The sequence below is a fragment of the Perognathus longimembris genome, chromosome 20 (genome assembly GCF_023159225.1).
Source record: "Perognathus longimembris pacificus isolate PPM17 chromosome 20, ASM2315922v1, whole genome shotgun sequence".
Lineage (NCBI taxonomy): Eukaryota > Metazoa > Chordata > Mammalia > Rodentia > Heteromyidae > Perognathus > Perognathus longimembris.
The window spans coordinates 23,436,782-23,457,603 of record NC_063180.1 but is presented as its reverse complement, the minus strand read 5'-3'; the positions used below and the strand labels follow the sequence as shown (position 1 = coordinate 23,457,603).

General features: G+C 53.5%; 2 protein-coding genes across 6 annotated transcripts; both read right to left on the bottom strand.

The window, feature by feature from the left end:
- Window positions 1–857: 857 nt before the first annotated feature.
- Window positions 858–10,018, bottom strand: Prmt1 (protein arginine methyltransferase 1). 4 transcript variants are annotated; one of them, XM_048329284.1, is made up of 11 exons: window positions 9,929–10,018; window positions 7,830–7,883; window positions 7,139–7,240; window positions 5,988–6,143; window positions 5,796–5,859; window positions 4,829–4,971; window positions 4,318–4,405; window positions 4,117–4,232; window positions 2,893–3,043; window positions 2,485–2,606; window positions 858–1,175 (listed from the first exon to the last, which is right to left on the bottom strand). In XM_048329284.1, exons 1-11 carry the CDS (start codon window positions 9,962–9,964, stop codon window positions 1,092–1,094), a joined length of 1,116 nt encoding a protein of 371 aa, XP_048185241.1. In that variant the 5' UTR covers window positions 9,965–10,018; the 3' UTR covers window positions 858–1,091. The 4 variants fall into 4 exon arrangements, with proteins under 4 accessions (XP_048185241.1, XP_048185242.1, XP_048185243.1 ...); XM_048329285.1 differs by lacking the exon at window positions 7,830–7,883; XM_048329286.1 differs by lacking the exons at window positions 7,830–7,883; window positions 9,929–10,018 and adding an exon at window positions 7,475–7,590.
- Window positions 10,019–14,882: 4,864 nt separating this feature from the next.
- Bcl2l12 (BCL2 like 12) lies at window positions 14,883–20,761 on the bottom strand. 2 transcript variants are annotated; one of them, XM_048329832.1, is made up of 7 exons: window positions 20,626–20,761; window positions 20,012–20,574; window positions 19,659–19,803; window positions 18,029–18,115; window positions 17,852–17,943; window positions 17,008–17,289; window positions 14,883–15,040 (listed from the first exon to the last, which is right to left on the bottom strand). In XM_048329832.1, exons 2-7 carry the CDS (start codon window positions 20,114–20,116, stop codon window positions 14,990–14,992), a joined length of 762 nt encoding a protein of 253 aa, XP_048185789.1. In that variant the 5' UTR covers window positions 20,117–20,574; window positions 20,626–20,761; the 3' UTR covers window positions 14,883–14,989. The 2 variants fall into 2 exon arrangements, with proteins under 2 accessions (XP_048185789.1, XP_048185788.1); XM_048329831.1 differs by having other exon boundaries at window positions 20,012–20,124.
- Between the last annotated feature and the right edge of the window lie 61 nt (window positions 20,762–20,822).

Here is a 20,822-nt window from a genome sequence, read left to right as displayed (position 1 = left end):
GGGATTAATCAAATTGACAGAAGGGTTTGCTTTTTCATATTAAGTACAAAGCCCCCCTATTCATTGGTTTCTGCAATGTAACATTCTAGGAGTAAGTTTCCTTAAAATTCTGAGAAATACTTGGGTTCCTAGCCCAAAGGAAAAAAAAAAAAATCAAGAAACCCCAGTACACAGATGGGCACATTGAGGCCAGGTGAACAGCAGACACAGGCCACCTGGTTCCTGCCTGTAGCTGTTGGGACCCTGGGGCTTATGGCTGACCTTTGGGAGGGCTGCTCTGTGGAGGCAGGGCAGGGCCAGTGATCTCCCCCAGGCAGTGTGTTTGATAGGTGCCTAGGGAACAGAAAGGCCACCGTGTTGGGAGAACCAACACAGGCTGCCTTGGCAGGAGTGTGGGAAATACTGGACTTGGACAGAACCCACTCCAGAAATGGAGCACAGAAGGGGTGAGCACCCACAACGCTGGACCAGTACACAACTGCGCAAATCCATGCCAGGTGAGGGGCACACAATACTCCTGGGCTCCTCCTCTCCCAGGCTGACACTAGCCTTACCTGCAGGTGGGGTCTCGTGGAGTGATGATGGGATGCACACCTCCCTCCCCCATAATGCTGGCACCCAGGGCCTGAACCCACTCCCCAGGTACAGAAATCTGAGGACAAATGTGTAGAAGGCACAAATGATGTCAGATGAGCAGGGTTCAAATCCGGATCCCTGCTCCGTACGTATCCAGTGGTTTGGACCTTCAGTGTGTGGGGTCTCCTTGAAGCTTTATTCCCTGGCCCCCTGACCAGCCACACCTTAGTGTGTGCAGAGAAAACCCTCGCCCACTTTGTACCCAGGAAACCATGCTGGGCCACAGCTGAGGATTTATTGGCGTAAATGCAACCATATAAAAACATAAGTTATGAAAAAACACAGTCACGATGTGCCCTCCCCATCCCCCCATCCCAGGCCCCTAAGACCCCCTTCTGTGGGAGGGAGAGGAAAAGGGGACACCACCTAGGGTGCCACCTGTGGACGCACAGCCGAGACCCCTGTGGGGTCCGTGGCAGGCGGGGCGGGGGAGAAGGTGGGTGGTGGTTTCCGGCTCAGCGCATCCGGTAGTCAGTGGAGCAGGACAGCTCACACAGTTGGCCCTTGAAGTCCAGGTCAATGGTGAAGTCCAGGTCGCGCTGTGGGGAGAGGGCAGTGTGAGGATGGGAAGGGTCGCAGAACCAGCCACACGGAAGGGCAAGGGCCAGATTTCCCCCCTCAGCAAAAGATCTCAAACTGCCATTTTTTTTTTCACATTCTTGAAATGCATCCCAAACTGGCCTCAAACTTTTTTTGGGACAGTTGTGGGGCTTGAACTTGGGGCCTGGGTGCTGTCCCTGAGCTCTTTCACTCAAGGCAGGCACTCTACCACTCTGAGCCACAGCACCACTCCTGATTTTTCTGGTGGTTCACTGCAGTTTCATACATAAGACTTCCTGCCAGGGTTGGCTTTGAACTGTGATCTGCTTCAGATCCCAGCCACATGAGTAGTTACGATTACAGGGGTGAGCCACCAACACCTTGCTTGGCCTCAAACTTTTGACCTCCCCCCCCCCCTTTTTTTTGGCCAGTCCTGGGGCTTGGACTCAGGGCCTGAGCACTGTCCCTGGCTTCTTTTTGCTCAAGGCTAGCACTCTACCACTTGAGCCACAGTACCACTTCTGGCTTTTTCTATATATGTGGTGTTGAGGAATCGAACCCAGGGCTTCATGTATATGAGGCAAGCACTTTACCACTAGGCCATATTCCCAGCCCCTTGACCTTTCTTTTTTTCTATAAGGAAAATGGGCTCTCAAATACATCCATCTTTAGGGTACAGCAACAGCCCCCACTTCCCTCCTCCCAGCCTCCTCTCCATGGTGGAGTATGTACTCTTTAGCCTGGGCATCTGCCCTGGGCAATGGAATCGCCTGCCCAGTAGGCAGTGCCAAGTGGCTCAAGGACACCTGGGGCTGCTCCATGCTGGGTTGCCTGCCCAGTGTCTCTAGCCCAGGCAACTCCCCTCAACCGTGGCTCCAGATCTCTGTCCTGTCACCTCAGCATCTCAGCCCCACAGTGGGGCTCCCCATTGTGGCATCCTCCTGTCCCCTGCAGAGCCCCGGCAGAAGGCAACACTAGCCAGCAGGTGCAGGAGGAAAAGGGAAAAGCCAGAAAGAAAAGATCCCTGCCCTGAGCCACTTGGACTGGGGGTGGCAAGCTAAGCCTCTAGACCCCGGTCATGCGAACCCTTAGTCCAGCTGGATGGGAGGGACCACCTCCTGCATGTTTTTCTTTTAAGAGGCTTTAACACAAGCCCTCCCCAACTACCATTTGAGCCACAGCTCCACGTCTGACTTCTTGCTGGTTAATTAGCTCCCTTGCTGGCAATGGGGTATCATGGCTTCAGTCTGATCAAGGCTGGGACTCCTGGGTGCAGCCCCCTCCCCAGCCCTGCTCCCCCAGCCTCACGTTGTTCTTGGCGTTGGGCCGCATCCCGATGGTGCCAAAGATCTCCTCGCCCGTCTTCACGGTCAGGTAATCCTCCATGTAAAAGACCGTCTGCTTCCAGTGTGTGTACGGGGACTCCGGGCCTGGGGACCGAGCAGGTCAGATGCCCGCCAGCCACCCCTGCCCACCTGGAGCCATGGCTTCGGCCGGACACCCACCCCAAAACAGCAGGCTATGTTCCCTGTCTGAATCAGGCTTGGGACCTGGGGATCACTGGCTATGTTCTGTGGGTGAGGAAACTGAGGCATGGAACACTCAAGACACGGGAACAGCTTCATGCTCTTAGGTGCATGGGCTGGGACATGGGTCACTGGTGCCCCCGGCTAAATCCCAGCCCCAGGAGTGCCCACTGCCCGCGGCAGGCCTCACTGGTGGAAAAGCCGGTCCTCTTGTGGCAGCGGGTAAACTCGATGTTGAAGTAGGCCACCAGGGCGTGCACGTAGTCATTGCGCTTCACTTGCAGGCAGAAGGGTGAGGTGAAGGTCAGGTCTTCCACCTTGACCGTGTAGATGTCGACCTCCTGTGGGAGGACAGGGGCAGGGCCCCCATGCCTGCTCAGAGCTCCTTGCTGGCCCCACCCCTGCCAAGGGGCAGTGCCTGTTTCCCCGTATCCTTCCGGCATCCAATCTGATGGCAGCACACCAAGGACTTTGCTTGCCACCGCCTGGTGTGCTGTCCCTGGGCTTTTCAACTCAAGGCTGGTGCTCTACGACTTGAACCACAGCTCCACTTCTGTGTTTTTGACATTTCATTGGGGATAAAAATCTCATGGAGGGGCTGGGGATATGGCCTAGTGGCAAGAGTGCTTGCCTCGTATACATGAGGCCCTGGGTTCAATTCCCCAGCACCACATATACAGAAAACGGCCAGAAGTGGCGCTGTGGCTCAAGTGGCAGAGTACTAGCCTTGAGCAAAAGGAAGCCAGGGACAGTGCTCAGGCCCTGAGTCCAAGGCCCAGGACTGGCCAAAAAAAAAAAAAAAAATCTCATGGAGGCTGGGAGTGTGGCTTAGCGGTACAGTGCTTGCCTTGCATGCATGAAGCTCTGGATTCGATTCCTCAGCACCACACAACCAGAAAAAGTCAGAAGTGGTGCTGTGGCTCAAGTGGTAGAGTGCTAGCCTTGAGCAAAAAGAAGCCAGGGACAGTGCTCAGGCCCTGAGTCCAAGGCCCAGGACTGGCAGGGAAAAAACAAAATCTCATGGACTATCCTGCGAGGGCTGGCTATAAACTGTAATCATCAGATCTCTGCCTGCTGAGTAGCTGGGATTACAGGCATACACCCCCACACCCTGCTCCCAGCCCTGTTTTCATCAGCCCATAGGACAACTTTAAGCCGGTAACTGTCAGATCATGTCAACCCCTCCCTCAAACCTTGTGACCCTGGTGTTCTCCAGGCTGGCTGCCGGAGGGCTCTGCCCACCTCTGGGCTGCCCTCTCCTGCTGCTTGCTGCATGGCACTGCCCCATAGTTGAGCTCCATGGGCCGTCTCTCCATCTAGGGCTCCATTCAGGAGCCCCCAGAGCTCCCAGGCCAACACAGGCTGGGCGATGGGGAGCCCTTTGCTGCCAACCCTGAGGACCCTGTGCCGTTACCTTTATGAGGCAGGCGTTGGTGACCAGCTGCTTAGGGTCCACGACATCCACCAGGGGCTCCTTGATGGCCACGTCTTTGATGCAGGACATGTCGAAGCCATACACGTTTTCCCACCCTAGGGGAAGGCAGAGGTGGGTGAGCCCAGCCGCCCATGTCCTGTGTAAACACCCCTCCCCCCATCCCAGAAGCCCTTCACTCACAGTGGATTTTGTAGTCTTTGTACTGCCGATCCTCGATGGCCGTCACGTACAGGGTGGCCCGGTCTGGGAAGATGAGCCCATCAGGGGCCTGGAGGAGAGATTGTGTGAGGCATGAAGGGTGACCTTGGCAATGTTGCCCACCATTGCCCTGCCTAGGGCCTCTCCAGTAAAGCCAAGGGCTGAGCACTGGCTCTCCACCAAGGTGCTTTAACCCAGCTCTGGGGCCACTCTGTAATCCATCCTGAGGATGGCCCTGTCTACACAGTGTCTACAGTGTATCAAAACCAGGGGGCCCCTCTCCACTGCCTACATTGTATCATGAATGGCCAGTCCACGTTGTATCCTCTTCCTACCACCTGGCACATACACCCAGCTCTTGTAGCTCATGGGACCCTGTACACCTGGCTGGGCTGCTGGCCTCTCCTCACACATGTAGTCAGGGCTCAGGCACACAGTACTCGGGCTGGGGGCCCCCTCCTACGTGTCCCGACCCCACCCCTCCCCCACTCACCAGCCACTTGTCTCGAGCGTAGAGCACGGTGTTGAGCATGGATTCGTAGAAGAGGCAGTAGCCCATCCACTCGCTGATGATTATGTCCACCTTCTCCACAGGCAGCTCCACCTCCTCCACCTTGCCCTTGATGATGGTCACCACTGCAGGGACAGTGCAGGCACGGGGTGGTGGCGTCAGCTCAGCTGGCTGGAGGGCCAGGCCACTCGCCCCGTGCCTACAGCCTGGGACCCACGGGGGGGGGGGGGAGCACACACACAGGGACAGGGTGGCTTTGAGACATCTTCCAGCCACATCCTCAACCAGAGATCCTCCTGCCTCTGCCTCCTCAGTGCTGGGATTGCGGGCGTACATCTCCATACTTGGCCACTCTAGACCTTTCAACTCCATGCCCTGACCTGAATCCCAGCCTTGTCCCACACACAAAAAAGTTTTCTGGTTACTGGACTTGATGTAATAGACACAGTCTTGTTTTCAAATGTTTTGCCTGGCAGGGCCAGGGACGGGCCTCGTGTAGAGATGTACACAGAAAGACTTACAGGGAAAATATTTCCGTGGGAATTCGCTTCAAATGCAGAGACTACTGAGAGCTGAGCAATGGACACTTGAGGGCTCATTCCAATGCTCTGTAAAAAGAGCCCAGGGGAGGGGCTCCCGCCTGCAAGCCCCGCTACTCGCTACTCAGGAGCCAGAGAGGAGGAGGATTGTGGCTTGGGACCAGCCACAGCAGCAACTTGAGACGCCATCTCAATCACCAATACGCCTATCACCCTAGCTACACAAGGAGTGTGGGAAGCTGGGAGTGGCTCAAGTGGTGGGGCGGCTGCCCTGACAGTATGGGCCTGGGGATGGAGCTGCTAAAGCTCCCGCCGACAGGAAACTGCATAAAACACAGTGCAGGCAGGCATGCCTATAACCCCACCCCACCCCACCCCACCCCACCAATGCATCCTCCTCCTGGGCTCACCATGGTCTAACTTGTTGGCTTTGACAATCTTCACGGCATAATCAGAGATACTGGAACATTCGATCTGAGAGCCCAGGAAGAAGGGAGTGTGAGAGCCCCCTGGGCCCATCCAGGGCACCCCCCAGCCTCCTCCACCCACTCACAAAGTCCCATGGGTCCCCTCCCCACATCTGCAGCCCCCCAGAGACTCACCCCAATGACCTTCCGAGCCCCTGCCTTGGCGGCAAACATGCAGAGAATCCCTGTGCCCGAGCCCACATCCAGCACCACCTTGTCTTTGAACAGGTGCCGGTTGTGAAACATGGAGTTGCGGTAGGTGAGGGTGCGAACCTCGTCCTTCAACATCTCCTGGAAGAGACACCGGGAATGAGGGGCTCCAGTCCCCAGCTGGAAAATGGGCTACCTGGCCTCCAACAGCCTCATGGTGGGTAGGGCTCTATCCAAACTCTCATGTTAGACCTTGATCCTAGGCTTTCAAAGCCCCTGGACAACCTGGTTTGGTGGCACACACCGATAATCCTTTCACTCAGAAGGGTCATGACTTTAAGGTCAGTTTGGGCTACATAATGAGACTTCGCCTCAAAAATTTAAAATAAATAAATTTGAAAGCCTGGGAGTCGGGGGAGGGACAATGCTCATCAAGATGTACCAGACATGTTAAATTGTAATGCCCTTATAGAAACATTTGAAGATATTAAAAATTTTTAAAGAAAAAAGCGTTGAGAGGGCTGGGAATATGGCTTAGTGGTAGTGCTTCTTGCCTCACATACATGAAGCTCTGGTTCGATTCCTCAGCACCACATATAAAAAAAAAAGCCAGAGGTGGCGCTGTGGCTCAAGTGGCAGAGTGCTAGCCTTGAGCAAAAGGAAGCCAGGGACAGTGCTCAGGCCCTGAGTTCAAGTCCCAAGACTGGTAGGGAAAAAAAGAAAAGAAAAAAAGGGTAAGAATGTAGCCCTCCGTAACTCATTGTCTAAATTGTATACTCAAGGTGCAGGGGCCCGATTAAATGTGCAAAAGCTGTTCCCTAGGGCCTGAGCGGCTGGAACGCGATCCCACTGCCGGCCACTAGAGGGCAGCAGACACCCACAGCCCTGACCGCCCATTAAGGTCTCTGCTGCGCATGCGTCTCCAGCCCTGCCGAGGAGAGGGCTGGAGGAGAGTACCAGGCCAACCTCGGTCTCCAAGGCAACGCTGGGCCAGGGACCCGGGGTGCAGGACTCGCAGGCGCAGTGGAGGGGCTGCGGGCTGCCAGGGGCAGCAGTGCGCGTGCGTGGCGTGGGTGGAGGATTAACGTCCACCCCTCCTGCTGCGGAAGCCCCTCAAGATCCATTAGCCCACTCACCTCGTGGATGCCGAAGTGGGCATAGGAGTCAAAGTAGTAGTCTTTGGACGTCATGTCCTCCGCATTGGGCTTCTCACTGCTTTCCGCCTGGCCACAGGATACCTGGCAGGGGGCGGAGGCGAGCATGGGTCAAATCTGGGTGGGCTCCCCCAGAGCCAGATCTTAAGCCTCCAGGTGCCTATCTCACCCTCAAGAGGAGTATAGAAACCACCCGCCAAAGTCAGGGCAGGGCGATCCTACAGCCCCAGTCGCCATCTTTCCTCCCCCTAAGTCTAACAACCCCATTTTCCACTTCCAAGACCCACCCCAGAGCGCCGTCCAGGGCAGCACCAATACCTCAGCCACGCCTACCATCTCTCCAGTCTCTCTGCCCCCGTCTCTAGCTCAGCCCACAGCTGGGGAGGGGAGGGGAAGGCAGAGCTGGGGCAGACACAGGGAAGGGGAAAGGAGGGCTGGAGATGGAGTTAAGGAAGTAGCCACAGTCTGGGGGATGGGGGACGGGGGGGGGGGAACGGGGAGAGGCCAGCAGGGGCCAGAAACTTGGGGGGACTGCACTGAGTGTTGGAAGGGCCATAGGGTAAATCGGCTTGAAGCAAGAGGGATCGTGGTTAGACTAATGGAGGGGCCAGGTGTGTGATGAGATTTGTGGAGGTGGAGAGGGAATGGGGGGGTCTCACAAAAGGATATTTACTTCTTCAAGAGGCGGCTGGAGGCTCATCCCATTAGCCAAGGTGGCTACAAAATTCTAGGAGAGAGTAACAGGGAGAAAGGATTAGCTAATGGGAGCAGCTGGGAGGGCCGGCCCAGGGGACCCGGCTGTTGGGGACAGTGGCTTTCCTTGGTGGGGAGCTGTGATAGAAGGAGCAAGCATTGAGGAGGGCCTCTGTTTCAGGAGGGGATGGAAGAGATGGAGGAAAAGTCAAAGGGTCTCCTGTCCCAGCTGTGGCTGGAGAGATGGCGGCCCACCCTCATGGTACCCTTCCCTGGCCAGGCGGCTGACCGCACACACCTCCCCCATCCAGACCAGAGGAGCTGGCATCCCATCGGGCACAAGGGCATAGCCAGCTGTCACTCCCCCCTCACCACCTAATCCCCTCAGATTAGATGACACTTCCTGCCACACACACCCCTGCCTTAGGGTGCCACGAATAGCTGGAGAAAGGGAGCTGGCAGGGAATTTGCACAAAACATCTGTCACCTCCCCTTCTGAAAGGATTTCAGAGAAGAGGTATAGCAAGCACCCCCACCACAGCAGAGACCCCATCATCAGCTCTTGCTTTGCGTTCAGAAATCACAACCAACTCACTAGCACTGTCCTCCTGCCTCACTCCCCCCTCCCTCTTAGGAGGGCCGTTTCCCAGGGGGACAATGCGACCAGTCTCTGAAGCTTCTGAGCAATGAGAATTCAAAAGAATCCTGGGGGACAGGAGGGAGGGGATCAGAGCCCCTCTCCCCTGGTTCAGGGGAGCCAAGGGAAATGGAGGGGAGGTGTGGAGAGACTCAATGCAGTGACCTCAAGAGGGACAGCTGACCTCCCCTTCCAGACAATGCATGTTAGGACAGGGCTGTATCTCCTTCACTGTCACCAGCTGGTTTCACCAGATCAAGCCACAAGTCATGATGGCCCCACTGGGCACCAACCCCCTTCCCTCCACTTCTCCCAGGTCAATGAGAAGTGGCCTGGAACTAGGTGGCAGGCGAGAGGATTTCCCAAGGGGGCCCATTCCTGAACACCTCGGATTCCATCAGACAACTCCATCCCAGGAGAGTTTGAAGCCCAAGAGCGGAACCTCCCCCACGCGGCTGCGCACCAGACACCCTCCAGGAAAGGGGTGGTTGGATCATGTCCCACCTTCACAGATGCTGGGGGGGAGGGAAGGGCTACAGGGCTTATTACTATTTTGCCCACGACTACTCCTTCCCAGCTTCCCAGCCCACTGCAGTGGGCTCCAATGGGGAGGTGGGCTTTGGGCCACGCCCCATGAAAAAGATGCCCCTCCCACACGCCCCAAAGTGGCCACAAGGGGGTGCACGGCGCCTTACTGGAATGGATCCCACTACCCAAAGGGAGGTCACCAGGGCAGGTGCGCCCCCCAACCACCAGCTGCTAAAGCCCTGGCTGGGGAAGAATCCAGACGCAAGAAAGGAAAAGGAAGAGGACCGACCAAATCTTTGTTTGCTTCCCATCCCCAACTCAAGAGTGGCTGAAACCCGGACCCGTGCCCCAGCAGACGCCCCCAGACCCAGAGAGAGGGTTTGCGAGGGCCCAGAAGCAATGCCTCTCCTACGAGAGCCCCCCCCCCCCACGTCGTGGGGCACCAGGTAAATCCTGCCCACGGAGAGCCTCCCGATCCCCCTCCCCAGGAGAGGGCTGGGGGAGTCTAAGAGGGAGGGTCGGGGCCTCCTCCCGCCCCCGGCGCCCCTCCCCCGATCGGGGGCGGGGCCTTTGTCCCGCACGTGGAGCCCGCCGGGCCACGAAGATCGTCACACCCCCTCCCCACCCACCGCGCCGCGGCCACGTGGGGGCCCGGCCGGAAGCGCCCCCAGACCTCCTCCACGTGGGAGGGGGGTAGGACCCTCGTCTCGCCCGGGTGCCCACGGCCCCGAATCGCCAGGAACCCCTCTCTGATGGTATCCACGGACCCAGAGCATGAGGCGAAGAATCATCGGTGCGGTGAGGGGGCTTTCAGCCCCAGTTTACCCACTCGGATACCACCCCCCTCCACTACCGAGGCATAAAACCAGCGGCCCAGGCCGGCCTGGTCCCCCTGCGGCACTCCAGGCGCTCACCTCCATGATGCAGTTCGCGGCCTCGGCTGCCGCCATCTTCACCCGAACCTACTCCTCCTCCGGCGGCTGAGACCCCCCCCTTTCTCTTCACTCCCCCCCACGGGACCGCCTTATACCGGAGGGTCCACGGCCCGCCCACCTCAACCCCGCCAGAAGTTCTCATTGGCCATAGAAGCAGCCGGATTGAAAATGTCATGTAGCTATTGGAAGATTTACACGCCCATCAAACGTCAGGGGGCGCCCAGTCTGGCCCACAGAGCCCCGCCCCCTCGAGTCGACGGGGATGGGGACAACTGCCTGTCTATCTCGAGAAACCCGTCTTCTGATTGGGTAAAAGCAAACAGAGGTTCTCGCCTCTTTCCCCGTCAGCTCCGCCTTAAAGCTTCCCGACGGGCTCCGCGCTAAGTGGGTCCCTTGAAACGGAGCAATCCATCATCAAAGCGACCCGCCTCCGAATCGCTACTATTGGTTCGCAGAAGATGACGTTATGAAGCCTAGGTCCGGCCCTCCCTAAGCTAGCCTTAAGAAGACTACGGGCCATTGGCGCACGGAGAGGGTAAAGGAACCAGCGATTGGTGTGAGGTAGTTGTCAGTCATCGTCCATTCGGTGGAGTCTTCCATCCGGAGGGGGCGTCCAGGAGGAACAAGGGCGACAGTGTCTATTTATCTAATGGGGCATAAACTCAAACGTTAAGTGGTGGAGAGAGAGGGTGGATTTCTCTGGGGTCCTGAAATAAGCCAGGAAGAGGAATAAGACGGGCTTGTATTTAGCCTCCAGCCCTTAATCCAACTGTCCCAAGTTTTTAAGACCCACCGCCCCCCCTTACGCGCCGTGGCTTCTCCCAGGCCCCGCCCTCGGCTGGGAACGCCCACCTCCCTTTGTCTGCTCAACCCCTAAATGTCAGACAGCCGCAGCTCACGTGCAGCCTCCCTGGGAAGCTCTGATTTAAGCTAAGCTGAGCTCGAGGGAAACGTGGGGTCCTCTTCATTCCCCGAGCGAGTCCTGGGTTGGGGCCTTCCGGCCCATAACTGCCCGCCTTAGTAACCTGCTTTCCTGCTAGACTTGAAGATTTCCCAATGTGACTTTTATTTTTTTTTGGCTGCTCCTGGGGCTTGAACTCACTGTCCTTGAGCCTCTTTGTGCTCTGGGCTAGTGCTCTACCACCTGAGCCGCAGGGCCACTTCTGGTTTTCTGGTGGTTAATTGAGATAAGAGTCTCACAGAATTTCCTGCCCTGGCTGCCTTTGAACCTCGATCCTCAGATCTCAGCCTCCTGAATGAGAGCCAGCTCTGCTCCTCATTGTTGAGATGAACACCAGTAAACAAAGAGGGAAGTTAGTAAAGAAAGCCTTGGGAAGGGAATTGAGGAAATAAAAAGTGGTTTCTCCTGGTTAAGAAAGGATTTAGAAAGTAAGAATTGTCTTAAGATGGGGCTGGGAATATGGCCTAGTGGTCGAGTGCATCCCTCGTATACATGAAGCCCTGGGTTCGATTCCTCAGCATCACATATATAGAAAACGGCCAGAAGTGGCGCTGTGGCTCAAGTGGCAGAGTGCTAGCCTTGAGCAAAAAGAAGCCAGGGACAGTGCTCAGGCCCTGAGTCCAAGCCCCAGGACTGGCCAAAAAAAAAAGAAAGAAAGTTCAAGTATGTAGAAGATGGCATGAGTATGTCCTAAAAGACAGAGCTTCAGTAAAGTTGGTATTTTTACTACATTGGTAAATTGGCTGTGATATACACTGAAAACTAGCACCTTGTTCTTTATGCCCCATCTATGAAAGTAATTATTTGTGTAAACCAAAGTTCACTTAAGTATGTCAAGGTCCTTCAAATAAACACTTTTTAACTCAAATGCCATTTTCCCTCTGTTTATTTGATCTCATTGCTTTAATTGGTTAAAAAGAAAGAAAGAAAGAAAGAAAGAAAGAAAGAAAGAAAGAAAGAAAGAAAGAAAGAAAGAAAGAAAGAAAGAGGGGCTGGGAATATGGCCTAGTGTCAAGAGTGCTTGCCTCCTACACATGAAGCTCTCAGTTCGATTACCCAGCACCACATATATGGAAAACAGCCAGAAGGGGCACTGTGGCTCAGGTGGCAGAGTGCTAGCCTTGAGCGGGAAGAAGCCCTGAGTCCAAGGCCCAGGACTGGCCAAAAGAAAAGAAAGAAAGAAAAGTTTTTGTGGCAAAGACTCTTCTGATTTGAGGATCGCAGTTCAAAGCCAACCCAGGTACAAAAATCCCTCTGTGACTCCATCTCCCAACTAACTAGCAAAAAGCCAGACTGGAAGCATGGCTGAAGAGACACTTATCTCTAATTAACCAGCCAAATGTTCTAAGTGGCTCTGTGACTCAAAAGTGGTAGAGCAGGTGCTGAGAATATGGCCTAGTGTTAGAGTGCTTGCCTTGTATACATGAAGCCCTGGGTTCAACTCCTCAGCGCCACATGTATAGAAAAAGCCAGAAGTTGTACTGTGGCTCAAGTGGTTAGGGCACTAGCCTTGAGCAGAAGTGATCAGGGACAGTGGCTAGGCCCTGAGTTCAAACTCCGTGACTGACAAAAAGAGATGCTAACTGGGACAAGTCATCCCAGCAACAAACACCTAGACCCCTAGGACCAAGTCAAGGCACTGCAGGCCATGGGGGCTTTGCTTACACCGCCCTGCCCTGTCCAGTGCAGACCTGGACCCTGAAGACCCCAGCCCCAGTGACTCCTCGATGTCCCCATGTCAGCAGAAAGAAGCCAGAAAAGACCACAATGATGTCCCTCAGATTTTTAAATCTACTTTGGGGTTTCAAATTATAGGAATACCCTAGCTCTATGTTGCTCCCCTCTCAACCCATTCTTCTTATGTATCCAAAGATCTTATAGGAAGGACTTGCCTCTTTCCCCTAGACCCATTCTTTCTATGTACCCAAAGATGGAATATGAAGAACTGACCCCCACCCTATCGTCCCAGGCACATCCAGGTACCATACAGGTACTCCAGGGATGTGTGGCCCTGCTTTGGTGTGCAGGGCAAGTCACCTAAGCCCAACGGTAAACAGCCCATTGTGGGCCCAATCAAAAAGCCCACTAGACCCACTTAGACCCCATATAAGCCTAATCCCAAACTCACCCCCTCACCACTCTATCTCCACAAACAGTCCTCACCTGTGGAAGATTGAATTTCTTTCCTTTTTCCTCTATTTTCCTAACATAAGCCACCAGGTCCCAGCTGTTTTTTCTTTATTTGCTGGTCCTAGGACTTGAACTCAGGGCCTGGGCTCTGTCCCTGAGACTCTGAGTTCAAGTCACATGCTCTATTGCTTGCACCACAGCACCACTTCCAGCTTTTTCTGTGTATGTGGTGCTGAGGAATGGAACTGACAGCTTCATGCATGCTAGGCAAGCACTCTACCGCTAAGCCACATCCCCAGCCTGTAGTTCCTTGAGACAAGGTTTCCCTGTGTAGCCTAGGCTAGTCTTGGTTCCCAAATTGCTTGTATTCAAGTTGTGCACCATAGTGCCCAGCTGCAAGCACAGGTATTTTCTCTGCTACATTCATCACAGCTTTGCCCTTAGGCACACCACCAATTTGGCTCTGTGCTTGTAAGTCACAGTAACAGCAAATTCATGCCTTGACTATGGGTACCTGTCATTAGTTCCAACCACCAGGGATGCAGATGCAGGAGGGTCACTGAGCCCCGAATCACAGTGCCAGCTTGAGTAGTACAGCAAGGCCCTGCCTCAAAGGAATCCCAGCAAGAAGCTGACCAGGAAAGGCTGGGAGTGTAGCTCATAGTGGAACTTGTGTTCTGTATATACCAGAAGAATAAATAAGAATAAAAATAAATAAGTAAAAAGCTCAGCACTGGTGGTTCATCCTAGCTACTCAGGAGGCTCAGATCTGAGGATCACAGTTTGAAGTCAGCTCAGGAAGGAAAGTCTGTGAGACATTCCTCTTCAGTTTAGGCATGTACACACACACACACACACACACACACACACACACACTTCAGAGATCAATTTATGTGGTATTGCACTGATAATACCAGCCATTGGGAGGTGAAGGGAACAGAATCACAAATTCCAGGCCAGATTTAACTACATAGTAACTGTCTCTAAAAGAAAACAAGTGAATAAATAAATAAAGTAAACTAGTAAACCAGAGCTCTCTAAACCTAATCTTTTCCAGTGACAATGTTAGGGCTTGGAACTGTAAGACAGGCATGTCTGCAACACCATAGTAAAACTCTTTGGCCCAAATGGGGGAATGGTGGCACTGATGGGAGGAAGGGGTATGTCAAAGCACGAATGGGCATGAACCCCATCCATGTAGCAGATTTGCTTGCATGAAAATGGAACAGGGGGCTGGGAATGTGGCTTGGTGGTAGAGTGCTTGTCTAGCATGAATGAAGCCCTGGGTTCAAGTCCTCAACACCACATAAACAGAAAAAGCCAGAAGTGGTGCTGTAACTCAGGTGGTAGTGTTAGCCTTGAGCTAAAGCAGCTCAGTGACAGTGCCCAGGCACTGAGTTCAAGCCCTAGGACTGGTACAAAATTAAAAAAAAAAAAAAGAAAGAAAAGAGAAAATGGAATAATGAAAGTTCTTGAAACTCTTACAAAGAGGGGAGAAGGGACACTAACTGGAGAGATTGTTGGGACACATTGTATACATTTTTGAAATGTCACAATGAAACACCCTCATGCAACTAAGAGTTTATACATATTATAAATAAGATCGGAGGGGGAAAAAAGACCATAAAGGCAGGTGGCTTAGGTGTAGAACTTCAGTTTGTTTAGCCTGGCCTGCTTGAGGCCCTGGCTAACATTTCCTGCACCACAGGGAAACAAACAAACACAATCCAAACTTCAGTTTTGTGTGAAAGAAGTAATACTTTCAAAACATTTTAATATGAAAATATGAAACATTCTTCCAACACAATCTTTTTTGGCAAACAGGGAGGGCAGCCACCCCCAACCCCACGCCCCCCTCAGCCCTGTGTGGAAAGGAGAGGAGGGCTTGGCACAGCAAGCAAGGAGGGTGGAGCTGAGGTCCAGTCTTCTAGCAGCTTCTGAGGAAGATGTCAGTCCAAGGGCAAGGTCAAGTCCACAGGTGAGGTGGCCAGGATGCCCTCCTGGGGAGGAACAGGGCCAGAGGCCCATCAGTAGGCTCACAGGGCCAGTCATGGCTGCCCAGAGGGACAGGGGACAGAGACCCAAAGACAACAAGACAGACACGATATCCAGAGAGAAGAGAGCAGTGACATTTTAGTGGCCATGAGTAGTGGCTCTATGCTGACTCATCTGGGGCCACCAGGGGGCGCCATGACCTCAGAAATTGGCTCTGGGTCTCCGCAGCTCACAGCCATAATCTCATGGTGACCACAGGCCTGGCAGGGTCTAGCTGCACCTCCTCCTCCGCATTGGTAGCCCCTTTGTGTCTCAGCTCCTGAAACCCCCACCTAGCTTCCGCCACTCTGGGAAGCAATGGTGACATTCCCAGGGCAGGCACAGTCCTTTCACAGAAGCCCTGCGCAGATGCACAATGCAGGGAAACTTCAGATGCTGCTCATGTGGACCGAGGGGAGGGGGGAAGGAGCTAGTTGCTAGGGAGATGGGGGACAGCTGCCAAGGTCACACAGCCAGTGCTCTGGAGACCAATCAGATGGCAGAGGACAGTAAGCGGGAAGAGACCCACAGCTGTATGTCAGAGGCAGGAAGGCAATCAACAAAAATAAAATAATAGTAAGTGAAAATCCTATTCCAGCCTCGTGTGTGTGTGTGTGTGTGTGTGTGTGTGAATGTGTGTGTATATATGCATGTGCACTTTTTTTAATTGCCAGTCCTGGGTCCTTGAATTCTGGGCCTGGGCACTCTGACCTTTTGCACAAGTGAATGCTCTACCACTTGAGCCACAGTGCCATTTCCTGCTTTTTTAAGTAGTTTATTGGAGATAAGAGCCTCACAGAGTTTCCTGCCCAGGCTGGCTTCAAACCTGATCATCAGGGGCTGGGGATATAGCCTAGTGGCAAGAGTGCCTGCCTCGGATACACGAGGCCCTAGGTTCGATTCCCCAGCACCACATATACAGAAAACGGCCAGAAGCGGCGCTGTGGCTCAAGTGGCAGAGTGCTAGCCTTGAGCGGGAAGAAGCCAGGGACAGTGCTCAGGCCCTGAGTCCAAGGCCCAGGACTGGCCAAAAAAAAAAAAAAAAACAACAAACCTGATCATCAGATCTCATCCTCCTCTAAGTAGCTAGGATTATAGGCATAAGCCACCAGCACCCAGCTCTTTCTGGGCTTCTTTGCTCATGGTTGGCATACTACCACTTGAGCTATGCCTCCAGCTCAGCTTTTTCCTTACTTAATTGGAGGTAAGAATCTTTAGAAAAATCTGTCTGCCCTGACTGGCTTCAAACTTTGGTCCTCAGATCTCAGTCTCCTAAGTAGAATAGCTAGGATTCAAGTATGAGACACTGATGCCTGGTTTATAATTGTGATTTACAGTGCTGGAGGGTAAGATCTCAGCAGGCTAAGATCTGAGGATAGAGGTTCAAAGCCAGGCCAGACAGGAAATTCCTTGCAACTACTATCTCTTAATTAATCAGCAAAAAGTCAAAAACGAAGGTATGGCTCAAGTGGTAGAACACTACCAGCCTTGGCTGGGAAAGATACAAGACTGCCTAAGTTCAAGCCTGAGTCCCAGAACACACACAGAAAGAGGGGAGCCATGAAGGCCCCCACTGGGGGACATACCAGAAGGAACAGGAGCAGCCTGGAGGCTCCCCTGGAAATCACATTCCAGCAGGCAGCTACCCAACAACCTTTAAGTAGTATTACCATTCTCTCTACTTCGCAAATGAGGAAACTGAGGCCCAGGTCGAAGTAGTCACTAGTTTGCCTCACAATAGTCAGAATATACCCGTGGTTTATGCCGGGAAGATGCAGTGCCTGGTCTCTCTATGGCCCTGGCTCAAGAAGCACAGAGAGAATGAATGGAACACGGAGATCAGTAAGGAGGCCTAAGCCTTGCCTCACTCTCCACCACCCCATCACATTTACAGTAGGGTAAACTGAGGCCGAGAGAAGCTTTGGTGGCTCACCCAGCCCCCGTTGGCCTGTATCCAGGGTGCGAAGCTGTGCACATGTTCCACGCTGAGTCCAGCCAGGGTGCCCCCTAGCCGGGCCACGCGCCGGCTCAGCTCCATGGCCAGGGCCAGGCGGGCCAAGGGTTCCGGAGAAGGTGGTGGAGGCCCAGGGCATGGCAAGGACGTGCTTGTCCGGTGAGGACTGCCCTCCCTGCTGGAGAACAGCTCCACTAGGCGGGAGAAGGATCCCATGGACAGGCGGGCCAGCTTGCGGTGTAGTACGGGGTCAGAGGCCAGCTGTGGGATGCAAAGGCAAGAGATGGGTGAATTCAGGCAACCCAGTAGCCAGCCAATAGAGGGCTGGGGGTGTGGCTTCCCAGTTCAGGCTACTCCCAGTTGCTAAGACTCAGCTCCGCCCACCTATCACACCAGCCAATCATAAAGCAGACCATAAGGCCAAATGGCTCTCAGAAAGGTGTCTTTATGTTTGAGTTGCTAAGCTCCGCCCCTGGCTAGTTCCTGTAACCAATCAGAGCCCAGGCCCATTTTAGCTGCAGTCTAAAATTCTGATCCTCTAGTCCCTAACCCCAGGGGCTATTTTTGACCTCCAAAACCAACAACTTTGCTCTCTACCATATATTTGATGTTTGACATGTATTTGGCAGGAAATGGAGTTTTCTAGGGATTGGGGAATTTCGCTATATACCCCAGGCTGGCCTTGAACTCAAGATCATCCTGTCTCAGCCTCTCTAGTATAGGGATTACAGTCATTCATCACCATGCCCAGCTTCTAATCTCAGTATCCCACCACCTTACAAGTCCCAGTCCCAGTAAAGCATAGAGCGAGGCACTGCCTCACCTTCTGGTTGATTACTTCAGCCTCCTCCTCTAGCAAGCAAACCAGCCTCCGCAGCAGGGCCTCCTTCTCTGTAGCTGGGGGACCCTGTAACTCTGAAGACAGAAGAGAATTTGACTGGGGCAAAGCCCTGACTACCTTCTGACCTTCATCCTTTTCCAGAGCGCCTCCACACCTCACCTGGACTAGGTGGAGATCTTAGTTGCTCCTGAACCAGCTGTTCCAACCGCTGGGCCACCAGGGCATAAAAGTCTGGAGTGGCTGGGCCTGGAGTAAAAAAAAGAGTTCATGGGGAGGGCAGGCACCAGTGGCCCACGCCTGTAATCCCATTTACTCAGGAATCTGAGGTCTGAGGGTCACAGCTCATGCAAAGCCAGCCCAGGTAGCAAAGTCCATTAGATTCTTAGCTCCAATTAACCACCAAAGAAGCTAGAAGTGTAGCTGTGGCTCAAGTTGTAGAGAGCTAGCTTTAAGCAAAATAGCTAAGGAGATGCTTCGGGCCTTGAGTTCTAGCCCTAATATTGGCACACAAAAATAAAACGAGCTGGGTGCCTGTGGCTCACACCTTAATTCCTAGCTATTGAGGAGGCTGAGATCTGAGGTTCCCCTTTCAAAGCCAATTGGGGCAGGAAAGTCTGTGAGACTCTTATCCCTAATTAACCACCAGAAAACTGGAAGTAGTGCTGTGGTTCAATGTGGTAGAGCACTAGCCTTGAGCTGAGGAGCTCAGAGACAGCGCCCAGACCCAGAGTTCAAGCCTCACAACCAACAACAAAAAAGAAAAGAAAAAAAAAAAAAAGAGTTAATGCCTCTTGGTCTTCAGGACATTGGAAACTTATAAATTCTTTCTCCTAACCACCTTGCCAGATAGCCACAGTTTCCAATAGATAACGGGGTTAAGTGCAGCTGTGTAAGAAAACTTGTTAAAACATGCTCAAATCTTTGGCCTTTTCCACTTTATTATGTCTCTAAATTGAACTGAGAATTTCAGGGCTGATTATTATCCAAAGAAGGCAAATAAAAGACATTGTTGCCAATACCATCCTAGCCCTCTCCCATTGCAGACATCATCAATTGATCACAGCAGCCGTCTCCCCACCTGCAAATTCCTTGTCATGCTAGTACACCTGGAAGACATTATTAGCCTATCCATGTTCACCTATGAGAGGAAACCTGGTTGTCATGGATCAAGCCCAATGATTCCTTATTCCATTCCTGCCCTGCTACTAGAAGAAAAAAACAAAAACAAAAAAACAGAGATGCCAGGAAGACACTAGATTGTTCCCAGAGTCCTACAACGCACTAGCAAGGGAGTTGTGATGGAAACCAAGTCTCTGCCTGTCTTTTGAGGTTATTGTAGCTACCACCAACAGAGGCCTGACTCCCCAGGGGGCAGGAACAATAATAACTAGCTAGAGATAATAACTAGCTAGGCAGAGGCCAAATCCCCCACCAGGTAACGCACAGAATTGACAAAAATCTGGGGAGCAGGGCTGGGAATGTGGCCTAGGGGTAGAGTGCTTGCCTTTCATGCATGAAGCCCTGGGTTGGATTCCTCAGCACCACATATAGAAAAAGCCAGAAGTGGCGCTGTGTTAGAGTGCTAACCTTGAGCAAAAAGAAGCCAAGGACAGTGCTCAGGCCCTGAGTTCAAGCCCCAGGACTGGCTAAATAAAATCTGGGGTGGAAGGTGAGAGGATAGGGTGGTGATGGTGATGAAGACCCCTGACTAAATGATCATGAACCAGTTAGGACCTTATCCTGCTGGCCCTGCCAGCTTTTGTAAATAATCTGGGAAAAAATCTCTTACCAGGCTTTGGACCATAGCAGGGCTGGATGGGCAGGGAACAAGGTCGAGGGGACTCAGGCAGAATGGCTCCTCTCCCCAGAGGACAAGGAAGACATCTTCGAAGGCGGCTCAGGAAGTCTGTTGGCTCCTCCTGGTGAGGGATCCTGAGGAAGCGGAACCTCAGAGAGTGACCCCAGCCATCCCTCGCCAAGAGTCCCTTTGCACTTGCAATCCCCAAGTCAGGGGCTAGAGCGAGGCGTGAAGAAAGGAGAGAGGCGGAGATCAGGAGACTGTTAGACAGTTAGAGACAGTTAGACTGTCCACCCAAACGCCGGCCCGGTGAGTGGAACGGAACAACACCCTTCTCACCTCGGCGGCGAGGTTGCAACCGGGGACCCGGCACTGTCGCCCCGCTTAAGAAAGGCAGCTAGGACCTTCAGCGTATCCTCCCGGAGCCCCAGTTCTTCGGAGCCTGCCATGGAGGTACCTGTGGGAGAGGCAAAGGGAACGGACAGACCCAAGGTTCATCACGGAGGAGGCTTAGCGCCCAAACGTCCAGTCCCTAAACCAAGAGGTGGACTTAGGCGTTCCCAAAGCACTTTTAAGTCCCCGGACTCAGCAGAAAAGTTGGGGTTTGGGGTGCCGGGGCGGGGGGATGAGGCCTGATTTATTCAGGGAAAGGAAGAGTCTGGATTCTTGGATCCACAGAGGAGATGGTTGGAAACTTGTACTTCTGGCTTAGGCTTCTGCAGGCGCAAGCCAAGCTGCTGAAGCCCCAGAGAATCGAGAACTACCAATCCTAGCAGGCTCCGTGGCAAGTAGTCCCCTAGAGCCGAGCTTACTTTGCCGCGCAGCCTGCTGGGAGATGTAGTTCCAACTGTCCAACTCCGGCGTGAGTTCAGGGGACCCTAGAGAAGCGGACGCCGAAGCAGCGGGACTGGATTCCAGCCCCTTCCTCCCTCAGCCCTTCCTGGGACGGCTTACTCACCCGATCCGGGGCCCCGCCGCTGGTATCTTAGTCCCCGCCACGGTCTCTATTCAAATTGCACAAACTTTATTTTTTCAGTTCAACTTTCCCGCGCCTGCGCACTGCATGGAGTTGGTAACCGCCCCAGCGTGGAAGGGGCGGGGGGGTGTCGCGCGCGCGCTCATTTGCATATAACGTTCCCAGCATGCCCGCGTCCG